Source organism: Pomacea canaliculata, linkage group LG8 (genome assembly GCF_003073045.1).
Source record: "Pomacea canaliculata isolate SZHN2017 linkage group LG8, ASM307304v1, whole genome shotgun sequence".
NCBI lineage: Eukaryota > Metazoa > Mollusca > Gastropoda > Architaenioglossa > Ampullariidae > Pomacea > Pomacea canaliculata.
The window spans coordinates 22,642,037-22,660,001 of NC_037597.1; the positions used below are offsets into that span (position 1 = coordinate 22,642,037).

Consider the following 17,965-nt stretch of genomic DNA (forward strand, 5'->3'; position numbering starts at 1 on the left):
CTGTATCAGTCGCTGAATCTGGACTACATTTTCGAATAGCGGCGCACGTGTGTGGAGTGAAGCTGCTCAGGAGTGAGCGTGACTCATCCGTGTTTTGGCGTCGAGTGGCCCAGTTCATGAAAAGCAAGTTTGTGATTGCCATCTCGCCATGCATAATTAGTTTTCTGTAACACCCTGTAGGTTGGACTCAATGACTGACATACTCGGCTGGTTTGCACTCATTAGTATCAGTGGGTAACAGTCGAGATGGACTGCACTGAAGTTAAACACCATCCCTATTACAAGTGGGTTTTATGTCCAGCTCTTATAGCTTTTCCTGTCGAAGATCATGAGTAATAACAATATAGCTTCTTTTCCTAACATTCATCACATTTTTCTAGCTCATCCCTACATGCATAAAAACAACTAAAACTAACTTCTGAAAAAAATAATTTTGTTAATTTTTAAAAATTAATCTTCAAAATAAATCAAGCTGAAGTTCCAGTAAACAAAAAATGTTTTGATGTTTGTGTGTACCCGCTCGCGCGTGTAAGAGTGTCTAATATAGGGCGTCTAAGAAACACCACCTTGCGTTGAACCCCAGTAAACTTTGAGCTCCATCATGCCAAATGTATGGTTGACAGAAGCTATTTGTCAGACACATCTGTGTGCAGAGGGGTGTGTCATACAGTGCGTTTTAAAGGACTACCGGGGGCCATTTTTTTCCTAATGATTAGTTAAAGTTCTGCTGTTTTCCCAAACCTGAGAATCCATGGAGGAATACCCTGCTTCCGTTCTAGAGATACATGTTTACAAACATTACCATTCACAAAGAAGTTAACATCACAAAACGTCAAAATTGTACATGGTTGTGTTGTGAAGGTATTAGCCAATGGGAAATTTGAGGACATGTTAATTAGGCTTGTGTATAAACATGACGTCATTATCGTTTTCGGTTTAAAAAAAAATTAGTAGGAGTGTATCTAGAGAAGATGGATATTTACTCGGGCTTGTGGAAAACTGTATTTTTCAATGAGCTTATCAAACTTATTACAAAAAAAGTTTCACCCCACTTGTTCTTTTAGCAGGTAATTTTAAGGGGAAATGGATTCAGACAAGGTGATTCACCACATTAAATAGGCGACCGCTGAATGGATTGAAAACATCACTGGTCAATTTGGTTTTAAGACCACAGTTTTAATCAAAGGCCGTTTTAAAACTGAATGTATGAACTGCAGATGGACTATGGAGCTGGTTTGGGTTGGATGAGCATAATTGTCTCATTCCCATCCATAAAAATACCCACCAAGTGGACAGGCCTTGCGGACATGGCAAACGATTGTAATAAAGACAGGAATACTCAAGTAAATCAGTTTTGGTCTTTGAATTATACTATTGTCTCTGCTTAACAGCTATTTCAATTTTCCCAATGTCCAGCCAAGCCTGAAGCTCAGAACACATTTAAGAAAAAGATTTAAACTGCCTAAAAGCCTATATTGATGTTGAATGCTTAACTACAGCAGTACTCAAACCATCTCATAAAATGTCACTGCCTCAAAAAAAAAAGCAAAATGTATTCAATTTAAAGCAAACTATGAAAAACTCTTGGATCACAAGTGACAATGCAAAGACATATAATTCCTGGTGCACTTTGACTTCTTTATTTTGACAAATCTTCTGCAAGAAATTTACACAGCTGACATGTAATATTAGCGCAGATTAGCACAAGGCTGTAGATTTTTTTTTAATTCTGGCAGTTTGTTTGGCCCAATATAGTTTAAATTGCTGATAAAGAAGATTGATTTAAATATAAATAACATTCCTTGATGGTAAAAACATAATTATTGTTTTAAATTTATTACTGAGTTCTATGTGTTAACAGAAGGTAACAAAATCAGAAAACAAAAACAGATGCAACAAATTTAACTGTGCTTTATACACAGTTCACAGACAATGCACATTTCAAGGTGAATTTGCTATTAAGGCTGTTTCAGGAAACTGATATTCTTAGTCTTAGTCTTAATGCTCTGGCATTAAAGAGATAAATGCTTGCAATAGGAGCTGGACAGATCAATACAGAATTTGTGTTTTGGATTGGGCCTATTTGGTCTTACATGGGTTGATTTGGTCTTTGAAAGAGATGAGTTGTCTTTCTGTCAAGTTCGAAATACCAATAGAGTTCCAGCACAATTTGTTCAGTAACCTTTATAATAAAGTTTAAACATTCTGACCATTTGTTCAAAAGAAAACTAGTACACTTGAGAAAAAGCTTGAGACAGAATTAAATAAATGCAAAAAACAGTTCTTAAGCAAAGCAAATTCCAAATAGCACAGAGAGAGAGAAACAAAAATGGGGAGGGGGGGGGGATTTGGTGTTTTACGCCGTGTCAGCAACTGAGGCTATATTACGGCAGGCAGCCAGCCCTGTAAACAGATGCCACGTGCAGAGAAAGAACAGCGTGCCCGAGACGAGAAATGAACTCTGGGCAGCCAACCTTCACTGTATTGGTGACAGGCGCTAACAGCGCTAACCGTTGCGCCACCGGGCCGCTCAACAAAAATGGGGAGAGACCAATGTAAGGACAAAGGCAGTAATAACGAAAAATATTTTCATTTCAACGGACACATCAAATGCCTTTGCATGTTCAAGTACATGTGCATGCACATACACACACATTCTCTCTCTCTCAGAATAATATCATATCAATCTATTTAAATAAACTTTTGTAAGATGATTGATTAAAAAAACAGTTCATTTGCAAAATATATTGTACAAACTGTGCATCACTTTCTAACCTAAAATAGTATTTAAAAACAACAAACAAAAATGTTCTATGAAAAATATGCAATTCTGGAAAAACCCAGCTGTTTTCATCAGCAGCATTAGAATGTTAGCACAAGTGTCAAATGCTCTTATCACAGAAGCTTCTGTTAACCTGTAACAAAAATATCAAAACAATGACAAAAAGAAGGAACACGATTTACTGCATGTTCATGTTATATCTCAGGACTGCAAGGTAAACTCTTAAATAACAAAAGATACCTTCGTGTAAATGTAAGAAGTGATGGAATGGTTTGATTTTGATCAGCAAACCTGCCAGTTGTTACAAACATATTATCTGGAAATACCAGTTATGCTTGAGAATAAACCGCGACTAATTTTCAGCTCTGGAGATCCTTTAATGTTAGCAAAATTCAGCCATAGGATTTCAAGTAAAACTAAAATTCAAATAACGAAATGAGGCAACTGCCCAAACTATCCTTGCACACTCCATAAATGAGTATATACAAAGTATTTCATATTCCCAAAGTAAACTTCAGTCCTAACAGAATTAAAATAAAATGTATTCAAATATGTAAAGAGATAAAAGTTATTGGGCGGCTGATTTGTCAGATCATAGCATAGACTGTCACAACACATATCAACATTTTAATACTATGGGATCACAGACACTGAATACACTTCTGCTGACATATTTTTATGGATGAAAGCATATCATCCACTGTACTGTGCAGAACCTGTAAAACTCTAAAGTTCTGTGTGTTTATCCATCTTCTTCATTTCAGCATTATCTGAAAGAGCAGGGTGAGCACCAGTAGAATCACTGGCATGGCCACCTGCTTGTGGGGCAGCAGCTTCTATTTCCATCTCTGCGTTTTTCTTTGTGGAAACTGCTGCCTCTGAATGCTGAGCTGCACCAGAGGTGTGTGACCTGCGTTCCTTGCCAGAATACAGACGAGAATGTTGTAGCTCCAACATTGTATTTCGGATGTCAGAATCTGCATCCTCTTTTTCTGCCATCATTTTTATCCCTGTCCCTGTGGCTCCTTGCATGGTCATGTCACAGTCAGTACCATCACACATCGAAGATGAATCTGTTAAAAAAAAGCAATTTTTTTTTTTTGTCTGGAGTTCACTCCTTAAATTTTATTTTTGGCATTACTTTAAAGATGTTTCTGAAGCATTGAGAGCTTTTTTTAATATCATTTCAAGCATGGTTACAAAGATATGCCATTATATACAAAGAATATCAAGACCACTTTATGCTAATACAGTGGGACATGAGGTAAGAGCAAATCATTGCTTTCTACTTACAGCAAAAAGCAAAAGCAATAGAATCTTCTTTTGCCTGACATTCTTCAATGACATGTGCCTATAGACTTCTTACCTGGGTTAATCATCTCCTCTTCATCTGTGTTTTTCATTTGCCTTTCATGCTCAATAAGTGTTAAGAAGTCATAATGTTGTCCATGTGGCTTCCATTCTCCCTTTCGAAGGCCCTTCTAAAGACAGACAACATAAGTTCAAGAGACAGTGGGTGATCAGATAACCATTTGCACAGTAAAATAATAACATTGTTTTTACATACTTGTATCATGCAGAAGTGTCACTACATTTAACTACATTCCATGATAAAAGCTTCCAACAAAATTACTTACTGAAAGGTTTCTCACTCCCATCAAAGACACCTCTGATCCAACTGGATAATGCTTTCTCTGAGAACTGTGAGGTATCTGGACCATACTGTGCAAAGATTTTCCCCTGTGGGAAAAAAAAAGAAGTGTACATGTTACAATATGAAGAAATTACATGCCTAAGCTTTTAAGAATTGGCAGCTATATTTATGATGTGAAATGAATCGATTTACTAAATGGACTTCGACAAAGAGCAAGAAAGGTGGAAGAGATTGGGAACAGCCTTTTTGAACAGTAACCAATCTCAGTCTTTGTTGAAGCATGAGTCTGTGAAAGAACACATTATTCTGAGCAATTGTCTCTGCCACCACATGAATGCTGATAAATGTATTCCAGGCAGAGTTCATGAAATGCCATGCCTTTCACTTCCTCCCATTTTTAAGTGCATCATGATGTCTAGGCTACATTTTGCATCTTTACATAATAAGCAAATAAAATATTTAAGCTCACTGTAGATGGTTGAATTAAGAATCTAGAACTGACCTCCTGATGCCACACAATGACTAATGAAGGAACCAGCAGGCTTCCTAGGTAGTGACGAAGAATGCTGGATGCAATGGAATCATCACTATCTATTGTCCTGTAATGCAGATCTCAATTAGTTTTGATGAACAGCACAAAAGGATGGCATCTTATAAATAGAGCGTATCTGTGTGGTTTACATTGACTTTATTCACAAACATGTACTGGACCCTCAAGCCTACATATAAATATTTAACTTAAATTTTTTTTTTTGTGGATTATTTTTGAACAAGTTGAAGTTTTCTGAAAGTTTGAACTTACATCTTGCAGAATATGACCTCTGGAAACATTTTTGCTTTAACTATTGCAACAACATTTTCCTCCAGAATTTGTGATTCTGCACCATCTTTACTTAAAAACAGGACTCCAAATGGTTGCTTCTTTGCATACAAAGCTGGGAAGTTCAAATGTGTAAGTTCAGGCTGCAAAAATAAAATGAAGGACCCCAGTATTTATTGAGATAAATTGGAACAAAAAATATTTGGCATTCTTGAACAACAGCATCCTAATCATATTTATTGTACACAGTTTTATGCAAATTGTATTTTCATCCAGTGAAAGTGGAATTAGAATCAAACATAACCCGTCATTTTGATTAAATGCCATGCGCCTTTAGAGTATTATATACTTCAAGACTACTGCATGCATAAACATACACTGTAAAACTGAATAAATTACAGACGCAGTAAAGTAGTTCATTTCAGGGAAATCTGACATGCTTTTCAAGAAAGATGGAGAGATCTCAAATGTGTTTTCATCCAGTGAGAATGAGTGAGAGCTGACCAGAACTTATGTCATTTAGATTACTCAGACAATGCAAACTTTTGCATTAAAAAGTACTAGCATGGTAGCCTACCAAAAGATGAAACTGGCCCTTCATAAGGAAGCTTTTCATTGATTCTGCATCAAATGGATCATGCAGTGTCTCAATAGGCATGTGGTGGTCAGAAAGCCTCACGTGTACAATACTTGTCTCTGGAACACTATTTGTTGGGAACTCATTTAGTTTGAAATGTAATTATGAAATCTGTAAAAATATAATTATGTCAGCAATGTTTAAACATTTAACAAGCAGCAAATCTCACCCATGAACCCAACCAGTCATAATTGTAGTTATGTGAACATATACATCTTTATTTTATGCATACCCACTTCTCCGTTTTAAAATACAAACAGCAAAAGGTACTTACTAGTTAGTATCAACTTGTGGATCCACTACAGCAAACAGCATGTGACTCTCAAAAGACTTAACAACCAATCCATAATCTTCCATCTCTGTAACAAAACCAGTTTAGTTATATAGTGACAAAAGTAATGTCAGCTATAAGACTATATATATAATTTTATATGCTACCTGCAATCCCTAAAAAATACAAACTGCTTTCCTACAAAGAGCTAAGCATTACTTAAAAATGCAAAACTTTGTCTGTGACTTGCACTCTGCAGGCACAATCTATGCCCAGTGCAGTTTGTGCAGGGTGTAAAAGATTATGGTCAACAAGTCCCTCTCAACCAATGGCTTATTTTGTTGTATGCCCTCTGGGCTCAGCTACAAATACATCCAGGCCAGAACATCATACCTAAGAAGCAATTTTTATCTTAAAGTATGATCCTTTGTGAACTGCACTGTGGCACGAGTCAGGACTGAATATAAGTCTATGTGTGTTTTTTTTTTTTTTTTTTGATTTTTTTTTTTTTTTCCTTGATACAAAACATTTCCAGGCTTCAACAAGGTATTGATTCAGTCAAAGAAAAGGTACTTGGAAATGAGAGACGAATTAACAAATTAGCAGAGGAAAATGAACTATTAAAAGAAAAAATGGATGAAATCATAACGGAAATGGACAAGCTCGAGGCCGTGTCCAGGCGAAAAAATATTAGGCTGTTCGGCATACAAGAAAGTACCAGTGAGAACTACACAGAGTGCAGCTCAAAAGTGATTAGTCTCCTGAACGAACTATGTGATGTAAAATCATGGTGTGCCGAGGACATTGAGCGGGCCCATCGACTTGGGTTTAAGAGGACTGGTGACAACCGCCCCCGACCCATGATTGTACAATTTCATCGATGGTCCGATAAAATGGTGCTACTAAGCGACAAAAATGTGAGGGACAAGCTTCGAACGGCCGGTATTAGAGTAGCCTCTGACCTGACGAGACTTCAGGCTAATAACATATCAAAAGCCCGTGAAGAAGGGAAGTTCGCTTTCTACAAAAATGGACAACTCCACACAGAACCGAGACGCACACGTCCCAGAATCGACAACGAGGCTGGAGTCTATGTGTGTATGCATCTATGTATGCATATATATCAGCATGATTGCACGTGTTTGGGTGTGTCTACATATGTGATCAGTAGTGATAAATATGTGGATGATGTATGGTGCCTGTGAGAGAAAGAGAGTGGATGTGTGTGTGCAATTTTTTGGTTACCCAACCATCAAAGCACTTTACAAAACCAAACAAACCAATACACACTTGTGCATTTAAGGTTTATCTCCTCTGCTGGTGAACTGTTTTTTATGACATACCCTTCATGGAAGATGAGGGCCTCAAAATGACCAAGTTATCAGTCATAAGCTTTGCATCTTCTGGCATTCGCCCACTTAGGAAATCTGTCACTTCGTTTACAGTCTTCAGGATAAGAGGCTGCTCCATCTGCAGACTTCGTTGATATATAAACATTCTTTATATAAGATTTTTGCACACAAATTTTTTAAAAAAATATTTTCTACTTTTTTTATTTCTAAGTTTCACATCTTTCACATTCAAAAATGGTTTAAGCATGGGCTGAATAAAAAAAAATTATATAAAAAGAACAGAGAAATTTAATAAAGGACAAAAAGGTGATGGCCATTTGTAAGAATGATTAGAAAGTGCATGTAATACTCACAGCCTTATCATGCGAATAACGACATCTTTGTCCAAAACATCATTATAATCTTGTCTTTGACCATTCCTGTATACACGCAAAGTTGGGTATGTGGTAATGTTTTCTTTCTGACACACATCAGTCCAGTCATAACAGTTTACTCGAGCAAGTGGATGACCATGAGGGTCCTTTTGGAGATCTGTTATGTTACTGGCAACCTCCTCTAGCTCATGTAGAAATATTGTGCTTCTTGAATCAACTGAAATGGATGACACTTAACTCAGCATGTAAATAAGCATGCTAAAACTTCATGAAAGTGAACCACCATTATAAGCTAAATTTTAAAAAAACCAATCTAAAATCTTGCTACAACAGTTAATATTGACATTCTCCAAAGCAATGTCATTTTATATTGTGGGATGTAGTTCTTATAAATAATATTGTTTTCCTTAGCCTATAGATTCACCTGGCTTGTCTGCCCTCTTGAGGAGTATATCTTTAATAGATTTCAAATGAATGCCACCAAAGAAAAGAGGAAATTAGAGCTAAATTGTCTCCACTCCTAATGCAATGTTCTTAGTGCTTATTTGAGTTCCTTCTCCAGCTCTTGGGCTCCCCACTAAACATGCAGAAACAAAAAGATGTACCCTAACTTGGTAAGTAATATGCATTTATTCTTCATCCATGCAAGCAGAACTGCAAACAACAAATGCTTCCTTTACTTACATGGTAAATAGAAATAGACCACAAGCAGCTTTCTTGCAGCCACTGTCTCTGGAAAGGACATGTCACCGAGTGCTGGTAGGTGCTCAGGAATTACCTCTGTATGCACTGCTACATGCATGACCATATCATCAATGTCCATTACAACTGCACAAAAAGGTCACCTCATGAAAAAGCTGTGTGTGCTTGTTGGGGTAGTGGGTAAGGGTGAGGGTGTGTACATAATCCCCCTCCACACAAGCTTACACACGAATAGAATTTATGAACATACCCACAAATACATATATACATGCATTAATGGTGTGATGCATAATTGCATCAATACTGAAACATTAAACATTAAATAAAAGTCCAAAGAAAAATATCATTATTATCATTAGCTTTTCCATGACTATCATCATCACTTCAGCTGAGCACTGAAGAAAAGCACAATTTAAAAAGGAGTACTCTTGTAAAATAATGTTCTGCACCAACCAGGCATAGTCAACATGCTAAATTAACCTACAGTTCTTACAGATATTCACTATGAATTAACACCAATTTTTGCAATCTGGATAGCAGTACTGTCCAGATTTATCAAAACATTTTAAAGGCTTTTTGCTCACAGCAACCTTTACAATATCCAAAAATTTGAAATAAATGTTTAGGAAGTAATTGCAAGGTCATATTAAACTTGTAAACAGATGAAGTATTTGAGGGTAACAAAGTCTTCCCTTATTTTCTTTTTTTTTTGTACAGCAATGGTATACAAATGTTATAAAGCAGAAGGCCACTAAATCCCATGAACTCTTTTAATTAAATGGGATACCTATTCATACAAGAACATGATACTTACTATCTTCAGTGACATTTTGACTTTCACCACTAAACGAAGGTGGACTAACTCCCTGTGCCATCTCAGTCTCCTTGCCGAAAAGAACGGATGAAATGAAAGCCTCCACATTTTCCTTCGTCCACTCTTGTTCCATCATTATACTCTTTTCCTGAGTGCAATCATGCATGTACACACACACACATAAACAGGTGATATTAAATAATGATATTTTGAACGCATATGAAATGCATGTAACTTTCAAAATGGTAAATGAAACTAGCCTTTCCTTACATGTTTTTGTGAACAGCTACACAGAAGAGCAAATAACACATCATAGCATAAACTTAGTTAATTTTAAAGCCAAAATATTAGACCTAACTATTCTTATTGATTGACTAGTGTTTTTCCCTTAAATGTGCTGGTTCCTAGATATAAACATGCTTCATCATGACCAGATCTAAAGCTATATTTACGTCTTCTTTCTCCACTTAAAAGTAGTCTTACATTTTTGAAAGGTGGGAAAGGCGTTGCTAAATCTTGCGGATCCAACAACTAAGGCTATATAGCAATGCATCTAAGTCTGTAATAAAGTCCGACATGTAGAAAAAGAATTTAAACATAAAATGATGTAATTTTTCTCACAGAGTATGATCCTAAGTGTGAGTACATACCATTCCAGGTTTTGACAATTCAATCTGTGGGTCAGGTGTCAATGGTGGGATAACACTTGGATGCCTGTGAAAGAAAATATTAGCGATTTCTTTAAAATCATCTTATCACTAATGTAATGTACACACGTACTGTTAAATGCTGTACATGCAATTTACATATCAACCTACGCACCCACACAAATGAGACTATGTGATTTTATTTCATAAGATGGAAAACATGGATACACCAATTGAACATGTGCTTTTAGCTCTCCTCTTGACTGTAGTCTTGGCCATAAAAACCTAGCTGTGTTCCAACAGATCATCAAGAATTTCACTTTCTTCACTTGTTGATGTCTAAAGACTGAAAGTACCATGTGTTTTCTTAAAAAAAGAAAAAAACATTATAAAACATGAAGTATTAAGTGCCGAGGAAACAGATTAAGGATTTCACATTTTTAAAAATCTAGAATTTAGAAAGTTCATATACAGGACCCAAAAAAAATTATTTTTAAAATCAATATAAAAGGCTGAGAAATGCAAAATTATGGTGCAATAACAGCTTTAAGAAGAATCACCTACCTCTCTTCCACTATTAATCTAGCCATCCCATGCACAATAAACTGGATGGCATCAATGACAGCAGCAACAGATGCTTTTGTATCTGAAGTGTGCCTTATGTGAATGCATGGCATTGTTTCACAAGAAGGCTTTAAGCCATCTTGCAGATGGTAAAACTGGTGACAAGAAAATAAAATTGAGTAAAAGACCAATTAACTTGGCAACTAGTCTGGTTTGATTTCTGTCATGAACTCAACCTATGAAGTTATAGCCAATTTTCAATCTGCCACTTTCTTTGAGTCAGGCTTCAGCCATTGAGTAACTGATATGTGTGATCTCAGCGTGGTGAAAAAAGTGGAACAACTGTACTCTTGCAATGGCTGCACTCCCTATGTCCCTTTCTAATCTGTTGAGATCAACAGCTCATTCTAGGCAAGTGGGAGGGTGACACGACAAAGGGGAAGGTGAAGAGCAGGTATTTGAGTGAAAGGTAGTTAACATAATGTGCTTTGGTGACATCTCATCTTGTGACAGTGCAAAACATCAAACCATAGTAGATGGTAGTAGTTGTGGTAGGAGAGAAACTGGCCACAAAATGACAGGGGAGATAAACATGGTGCTAACCTCCTCACTCTTGCTTACTCAGTAGGTTGCTCCCTCTACTTACTCTCTCCCTGTCTCCTATAGGGTACCTCCTGAAATTGTCATGTTGTGATTCGCTCTGCATAGTACATGTATTACACAATACAAATAGTAATGAACCAGTGGACACTATCTGCCACTGTCCCAGACAAGTGCACAAATTCATGCTTACCACCCTAGGCTGAGATAGCAATTTCACAAAGCTTGCAAAACCTTGAAGAGTTAAGGGTCCTCTGTAGCTGTTGCTATGGCATCCATTTAAGGCATCATATTTCTCCTTACAATACAGCATCCACACTGCACTCATTGTGTTCTCAGTCACCAAACTGATATTCCTGCCATCAGTAAGGTAATCACTCATTAACAAAAAAAAATTATGTTGAACTATTCCACCAGATGTCTAAAATAAGCGGAACACAGTGGAATTAAGTAAAATACAAAAGCTGGTATAATAAAACAAGGATATGTTAATATATATTAGATGTACCTCATGTTCAATTACAGAAATGAATGAGAAAAAAAGTGGACAGAGGAAGAGTGGAGAGGGAACTGAGCACAATTTCTTAAACAGTCTGTTGTATATTTATTACTGTTTGCTGTTTCAACAAATGATATTAAAGATGATGTCTATTTATTTGATGATGATGTCTATTTGTAATGCGCAGGTATCCATTCAGAAGAATGCTCATTGCGCAGCGAAAAAACAAAAAACAAAAAACAGAAAATAAAGAAGAAAAAGATAAAGTGAACAAATATATAAAACACCAGAAAAAGTAAAAATAAAGACAGAAGTGTTGCTAGGTTGTTTAAGTCTGTCTTAAATAAACAGATGGGTCTTCAGTCTTTTTTGAAACGTGGTTGGTGAGGTCAGTAATGTATTTACCCAAACCAAACAACAAATATGTCTACAATTTTTTTTCTTTCTGACAAACATAAAATATTCAGATCTATTTGAAATTTTAGGCAGAAACTTTTGATACAAAGGGCATCACAAATCTTGAGCAAGTACTCACTGAAGACCTGCAATACTGCTCATATGTGTGGTCAGGTAAAACTTGTATTTATCCCGATATGCAAAGGCAACTTCCATGAAGACTCTGTGCTCTGAAATTGATGCACAGATTTATAATCTTTATCACCATCATCATGACTTATGTCTTATTATCAAAATTTATTAAAAAAACAGGACAGAATGACTCACCATATGTGCCAATGGCAGCATGATAAGAAAATATAACATCCTTTTGCCCAGCATTCTCCTTCTCTACCGCTTTACGTTCATCCTCACTTTGTATAATGGCCACATCATTTAATAAAGCCAGTCTGAAAAATTAGTAATCATTTCAAATTGCAAAGATAATACTAATATTGTGGCATAAGAAATCAGAATGTGACAGTAATGACCTAGGTGTATGAATCAGTCTGAATAATGCTCCAGGTCTATTAATCAAAAGCAGACTAATCAGAGAAATTTAAAGCTGTATTGATTTAATAATTTACCAAGTCAAGAAATGTCTGTAACATAGCATGAATGCCCTATCTGAGGCAAAAAATGACTACAGTCTATGTCTTGACCACTTTAAAAAAACTATATTTTTTCACAATGTATTAATAATCTTATCACAGCATCTGACACTTACTGCAGGATATTTGACATAATTGAGTTCACATCAAACATTACATCCAGGTCAAGTGCCAACATTTCTTCACCTTGTCTAGGAAAAAAAGTATTAATCAAAATCAAAATGAAATATTTAAATCATTTATAGTCAAATAATAAAAAAGAAAGTCAGATCAACATATATATCAATATTTAAGATAAATATGGAATTTGTTCATAATGTTTTTACCCCCAGATTCAACTAGCCTCTAGGGAAGACAGCTTATCACTTGCCCCTACATCTCTCTTTTAAAACGAGAGTTCAGACAACCCCCCCCCCCCACCAATCTCTCTGAATGTCACAAAACACACAAAGAAATCTTAAGTGCAGAATAAAATGAAGTTGTAATAATTAGATAAATAACAAAAATACAAAACAGCAAAATTCCTCCTCTAAACTCCAGCAATTTCTTTTTTCTGTTTTATTGCTTAATCTGATAAAATATTTACTGAACTAAACTGCATTTAAGTGGCAAATCAATGCTTTTCACAAGAGCAGCAGTCAGGACTCTTTTTTTTCACCTGTAAGCCAGAACTTTTCGTCTTTTAGTTTCCTTTGCACAAACAGCTGTTAGGTCTGCCACATCAGCTGTGCAATCAACCTACAGACATAGGTTAATTTTATTTCTAGATAACAATTAAAATCATTTTAAAATAGTTAACCATATGCTAAAGCTTATAACTATGTGAAAAAAACAAAGAAAAAAATTACAATAAAAATACAATATAAAACTACAACGTTTCAAATGTCCAGAGATGAAGGTGGCAAGATATGCCTGTCCAATCAACTTTCAAACAAATAAATTTAAACTTCTCAGTTTGATCTTAAACCAGCAGTAGATTTATGGTTAACTCAAGCAAGTGATGTTGGTATTTTGATAATAACCATGCACTGTCTGTCAAGTGGAAACAGCAAAATGTTCTGAAGTGTGAGTTTGTAGCATTCTTACCACTCCAAGCATAATTCCATATGCATTTAAGAAACCGGCAGACTTGTCATACTCAAAGAAAAAGTGGGGAATTGCTTTAAAACCTGTAGAAAAAAATCCAATGCTTATTTTTTTGGAACATGGTAAATTACTCTGAGTTGCTTCAATGGCATTTCTTTATGGTTTTAAAGCTTAAAATATAGTCCAATGATTATATAAATAATTTCATTTATTGTGATCATATTGTGACAATGAAACTGCTTCTCTGGTAACCTTTAATTACTATGGCAAACTACGAGCCTAATTAGCCTTACTCTGATAAGGGGTGAAAAGATCAGTATCTCTCATATTTTAAGATGTTACAAACTATAGTCATGTATGCAAAAAAACCAAAACAAAGCAAAAAAAAAAAAACTTACGTTTTGAATAGAAGAAAGCCACACCAACAGACGGGGCATTCCTTAGCTTTTGCAGCATAGTGTAGTTAAGGATCAGAGCATTTTTGAATTCATATTTCAGGGAAATATCTGTTTTGTTTTTATCACTAGCATTAGGACTTGAAAGATTTTTATCATTTTGTCCCGTTTCAATTTTATTTTCAGCTGCTGATGGGACTGTAATTATAAGGAGTACGGTCCAGATGAGGTATAATGCCATATCTTCAGCACTGATGGATCTGAAATCAATAGAGGTTCAAAAGCAATCCTGGTTGTGACAAATCATTGAATAATATTAATTGTATTATCGAATTTTGTCTTTTTTTTTCAGTTACCATGAACTACATAAGAAAAATAATGCAGTTATAATGCAGCAGCTGTGTCCCTATTGATTGCCACTAAAAACATGATAACAGAAAGTTGAATCAAAAATATCAGCAGTACCTTTACCTGTCAAGATCTCAAAAGAGTAAATTACTGTATGGTTTCAGATCCTGTCAACAATGACTAGACCACATAAGTTCCATGCTTGAGGAAACAGGGAGAAAAGGAACTTAATTGGGGGATATATGATTATTGTGCCCGTGCCTTAAACCAGACTATCGGTTAATGATGATGCTGGTTGATAGTTGAGCAGGTAAAGTCGGTATTTTTGGTGTTTTGATTTTGTTCTTTCTTGTTTATTTTTATTAAGCATGATAAGACTATATATATACTGCACTGCGTGTTTCCAATTACTGACCTTTGGGAATGGATTCCCGTTGCAAAGGAAAGCACAGCACGATTTAAATGAATGTAAGTAATGTTGATTAAGTTGCAGATATACAAGCAAATTGTGCTTTTCAAAACAATACGATTCCATACGGTAATGTCACGGTGCTTAGTACGGTAAGCGTCAGCGGGACGACTCCCACGTGACTTCCCGATACTATATATATATGTCACATGATCTATAGAACGCTACAAAGTGGTTGGTGAAAGAAATGGCAGTATCACTTGATCCCTTTATTTAGCCACTTGACCTCACATGTTGGTTAGTCTCGTACTTCATTACGTGAAGAGGCGCGACTACTTCGATCTTTTTAATATGTTTTTTTTCTGTTCAATTTAAAAATAACCGTAAGTCATTGCAGGGGTCATGAACGAACTGGTATATTTGGTCTCAATCGGCCGGGGTTAAAGCACGAAACACACCAGATTTGAGCTGGCTTCAAAACCTATGCAACCATATGGCATTACCACCTCAAAAAGAAACTCTTGGTAACTAACCAAATAATTGATTGATTATTATTGTCAGACTTGAAAATGCCATTCTTAATAAAATGTATTGTCAAACTCACAATTCTACAAATGATTGTCTTAACAGATCTCTGGTCTAAACAACCAAATCTACTTTTTTCTCCCGATGGAGGTCGCTTCCGGTGCTGAGGGTCGAGACTGCCACTGCGTAACTTGTGCGTCCTTGCGGAATGCATATCGCTTGGACTTTTCCAGAAATACCTTCAACGAATGTCATGTTTATGTTGGAAGCTCTGACGTTTAAAATTGGTGTTGTGATGGAAAAAACAGTTTCACCGTCTGAGATCGTTGCTGAAGCATGGACCAACATATATGATAAAGACAACCCTGAAGGTCTCTGGCATTCTATTCCCCTTAACCTTATTGAGGCACCAAATTGGGACGCTGCTACAATTCAAGATCAGATAAATGTCACTTTTGGAAATGCAGTGATCCTTACCAGCGATGGCGAATATCGATTTACATTCAGAATACGACGAAAACAAGCGACGGAATGGATCTGGCGTAGTGGCTTTATGCAAGATGGCATCATCGAGGTTCGACCTCCATTTGGTGAGAAATGGTCGCAAGGATCTAACTATAACAAAATTCTTGGCACAGTTCATCTCGGAAATTTCATAGCAGCATCAAAGGCAGACCAGCTGGGCTTTGACGCTGTATTAAATCTTGCCGACAATCTAGATTTGATCCCCGAAAAGTTTAGTTCCCCAGTGTTATACACAAAGATCCCACTTCGCGATGGAGCAGTAAACCCAATCCCCGAGGATAAACTGAAAGAAGCAGTTGAATGGCTTCAAAAACATGGGCGCCAGTACAAAAAAGTTTTGGTCAACTGTCGAGCAGGCATTGGACGTGCAGGATCTGTAGCTGTTGCTTACGTGTTTGCAGAGAATCCTACTATGTCATATGAAGATGCGTATAATTATGTTTTCAAGCGACGATTTGTATACCCTCACAAAGGGTTAAGAGATTCTCTTTACACACTGTTCCCCAGAAAACAGATGTACATGTAACTGATAATACTGATGATGTTGTGTATTGTAACACAGCTTGATACGAGGAGACATGCATGTATAGGTGCTGATAAAATTATGCCTTCTGCTTTTTGTGCTTGTTTGGCCATACATTATACATCAATGCTCAAACATTTCCCATATATCCTTGCTTCGATTATACTAAGTATTGGTAAAGATGAGAGAAAGCTGCCAGTTCAATCACAAAAATACTAACGAACCATCATTTTGTTTTTATATGTAATGCATGTTCAAATAAGGCCCAGAATCTAAAATGCCACATTATAACACCAACATGCTTTTTTTTAAAAAGAACATTCATAACCTCAGTCTAGCTTAAAAAAATCTTCAAAGAACAAACGCTTTGTTGTCAATGTGTAAAGTAATAGATTACAATAAAGAACATTTTCATTCGTTTCTCCTTGTACCTTATAGGTACGCAAGAGGTAAGCAAGGGTTTTCTACGTAAGACTAAACACGATAGATAAACTCACAGCTGTGCTGCTGTCACATTAATACTATTTTCTCTATTAACATTAGCAGTGCAAAGTCTTTTTCGGCGAATGATATTCCATACGTAATTTTAGAGAGCCAAACAAGAAATAGCCAAACAAACGCAATATGCTTGCACAAAGTATTACCTCAGATCAAGAGGAAACCGTGTCTCCACCAGTGCAGCGAAACTCGACGAGGAAGTCTGCTCTGTCAAGTGTCCGCTAGAGAGTGACAGAATCGATAAGCTTTTCCACTTTTATAAAGACGGTCGCTTGGCAGTGCAGATACAGATGCTGCACTGAGGCAATCAACGGGTCCGCTTGCACACGCGGATATCAGATCACGAGACATTTCCAGCCCCCCATGGCAGAACCTTCCGTTTGCACTGTTCCAACCGTTTTCTTATGGCTGGACAAATCGTGACAACGCTTGCATCTGAGGTCATACTCTCCTATTCTCCTCGCATGATCAAAAGTTCTTACACTACACACAAATCGACAAAAAAATTTTTATATATGAACTCGCGCATTTGGGTATGTCATAAACTACATATTATATCTGATTCTTTCAATCTTGTGTGTGTATATATATATATACAGTCAAATCTCGCTACTATGCCACCTCGCTACTATGCCACTCTCGGTATTATACCACTTTTGCTCGGTCCCGACTATAAATTCAATGCAAAATAAATTTACTATGACACCACCTGCTCTCGCTACTATGCCACTTTTGTGTGGTTGTTAAAAGGCAAACTTAAGTTGTGAAATTCCACGCAGGGCTCAATTATTATACTGTATGGTAGTGTGGGACATGGCAGTTAGGTGGGATGGAACCTAGCACGCACACAGGGAGGGTGGAGGCTGGCAATAGGGGGTGGTGGTAGCTGGCCGG

At 36.6% G+C, this 17,965-nt stretch overlaps 2 protein-coding genes across 4 annotated transcripts; one reads left to right on the top strand and one right to left on the bottom strand.

The window, feature by feature from the left end:
• Window positions 1-1,617: 1,617 nt before the first annotated feature.
• LOC112570456 (thioredoxin domain-containing protein 16-like) lies at window positions 1,618-15,221 on the bottom strand. Its single transcript, XM_025248877.1, has 21 exons — window positions 15,007-15,221; window positions 14,247-14,503; window positions 13,849-13,931; window positions 13,421-13,500; window positions 12,879-12,953; window positions 12,440-12,561; window positions 12,252-12,342; window positions 11,411-11,573; window positions 10,618-10,772; window positions 10,057-10,120; window positions 9,407-9,554; window positions 8,575-8,718; window positions 7,870-8,107; window positions 7,508-7,641; window positions 6,168-6,252; window positions 5,834-5,960; window positions 5,239-5,399; window positions 4,939-5,035; window positions 4,421-4,522; window positions 4,149-4,263; window positions 1,618-3,855 (listed from the first exon to the last, which is right to left on the bottom strand). The coding sequence occupies exons 2-21, from the start codon at window positions 14,482-14,484 to the stop codon at window positions 3,509-3,511; spliced, it is 2,769 nt and encodes a 922-aa protein (XP_025104662.1). The 5' UTR covers window positions 14,485-14,503; window positions 15,007-15,221; the 3' UTR covers window positions 1,618-3,508.
• Window positions 14,511-17,209, top strand: LOC112570457. 3 transcript variants are annotated; one of them, XM_025248879.1, is made up of 2 exons: window positions 14,511-14,901; window positions 15,631-17,208. In XM_025248879.1, exon 2 carries the CDS (start codon window positions 15,734-15,736, stop codon window positions 16,574-16,576), a length of 843 nt encoding a protein of 280 aa, XP_025104664.1. In that variant the 5' UTR covers window positions 14,511-14,901; window positions 15,631-15,733; the 3' UTR covers window positions 16,577-17,208. The 3 variants fall into 3 exon arrangements, with proteins under 3 accessions (XP_025104664.1, XP_025104665.1, XP_025104663.1); XM_025248880.1 differs by lacking the exon at window positions 14,511-14,901 and adding an exon at window positions 15,249-15,297 and having other exon boundaries at window positions 15,631-17,209; XM_025248878.1 differs by lacking the exon at window positions 14,511-14,901 and adding an exon at window positions 15,345-15,524.
• The last annotated feature ends 756 nt before the right edge of the window (window positions 17,210-17,965 follow it).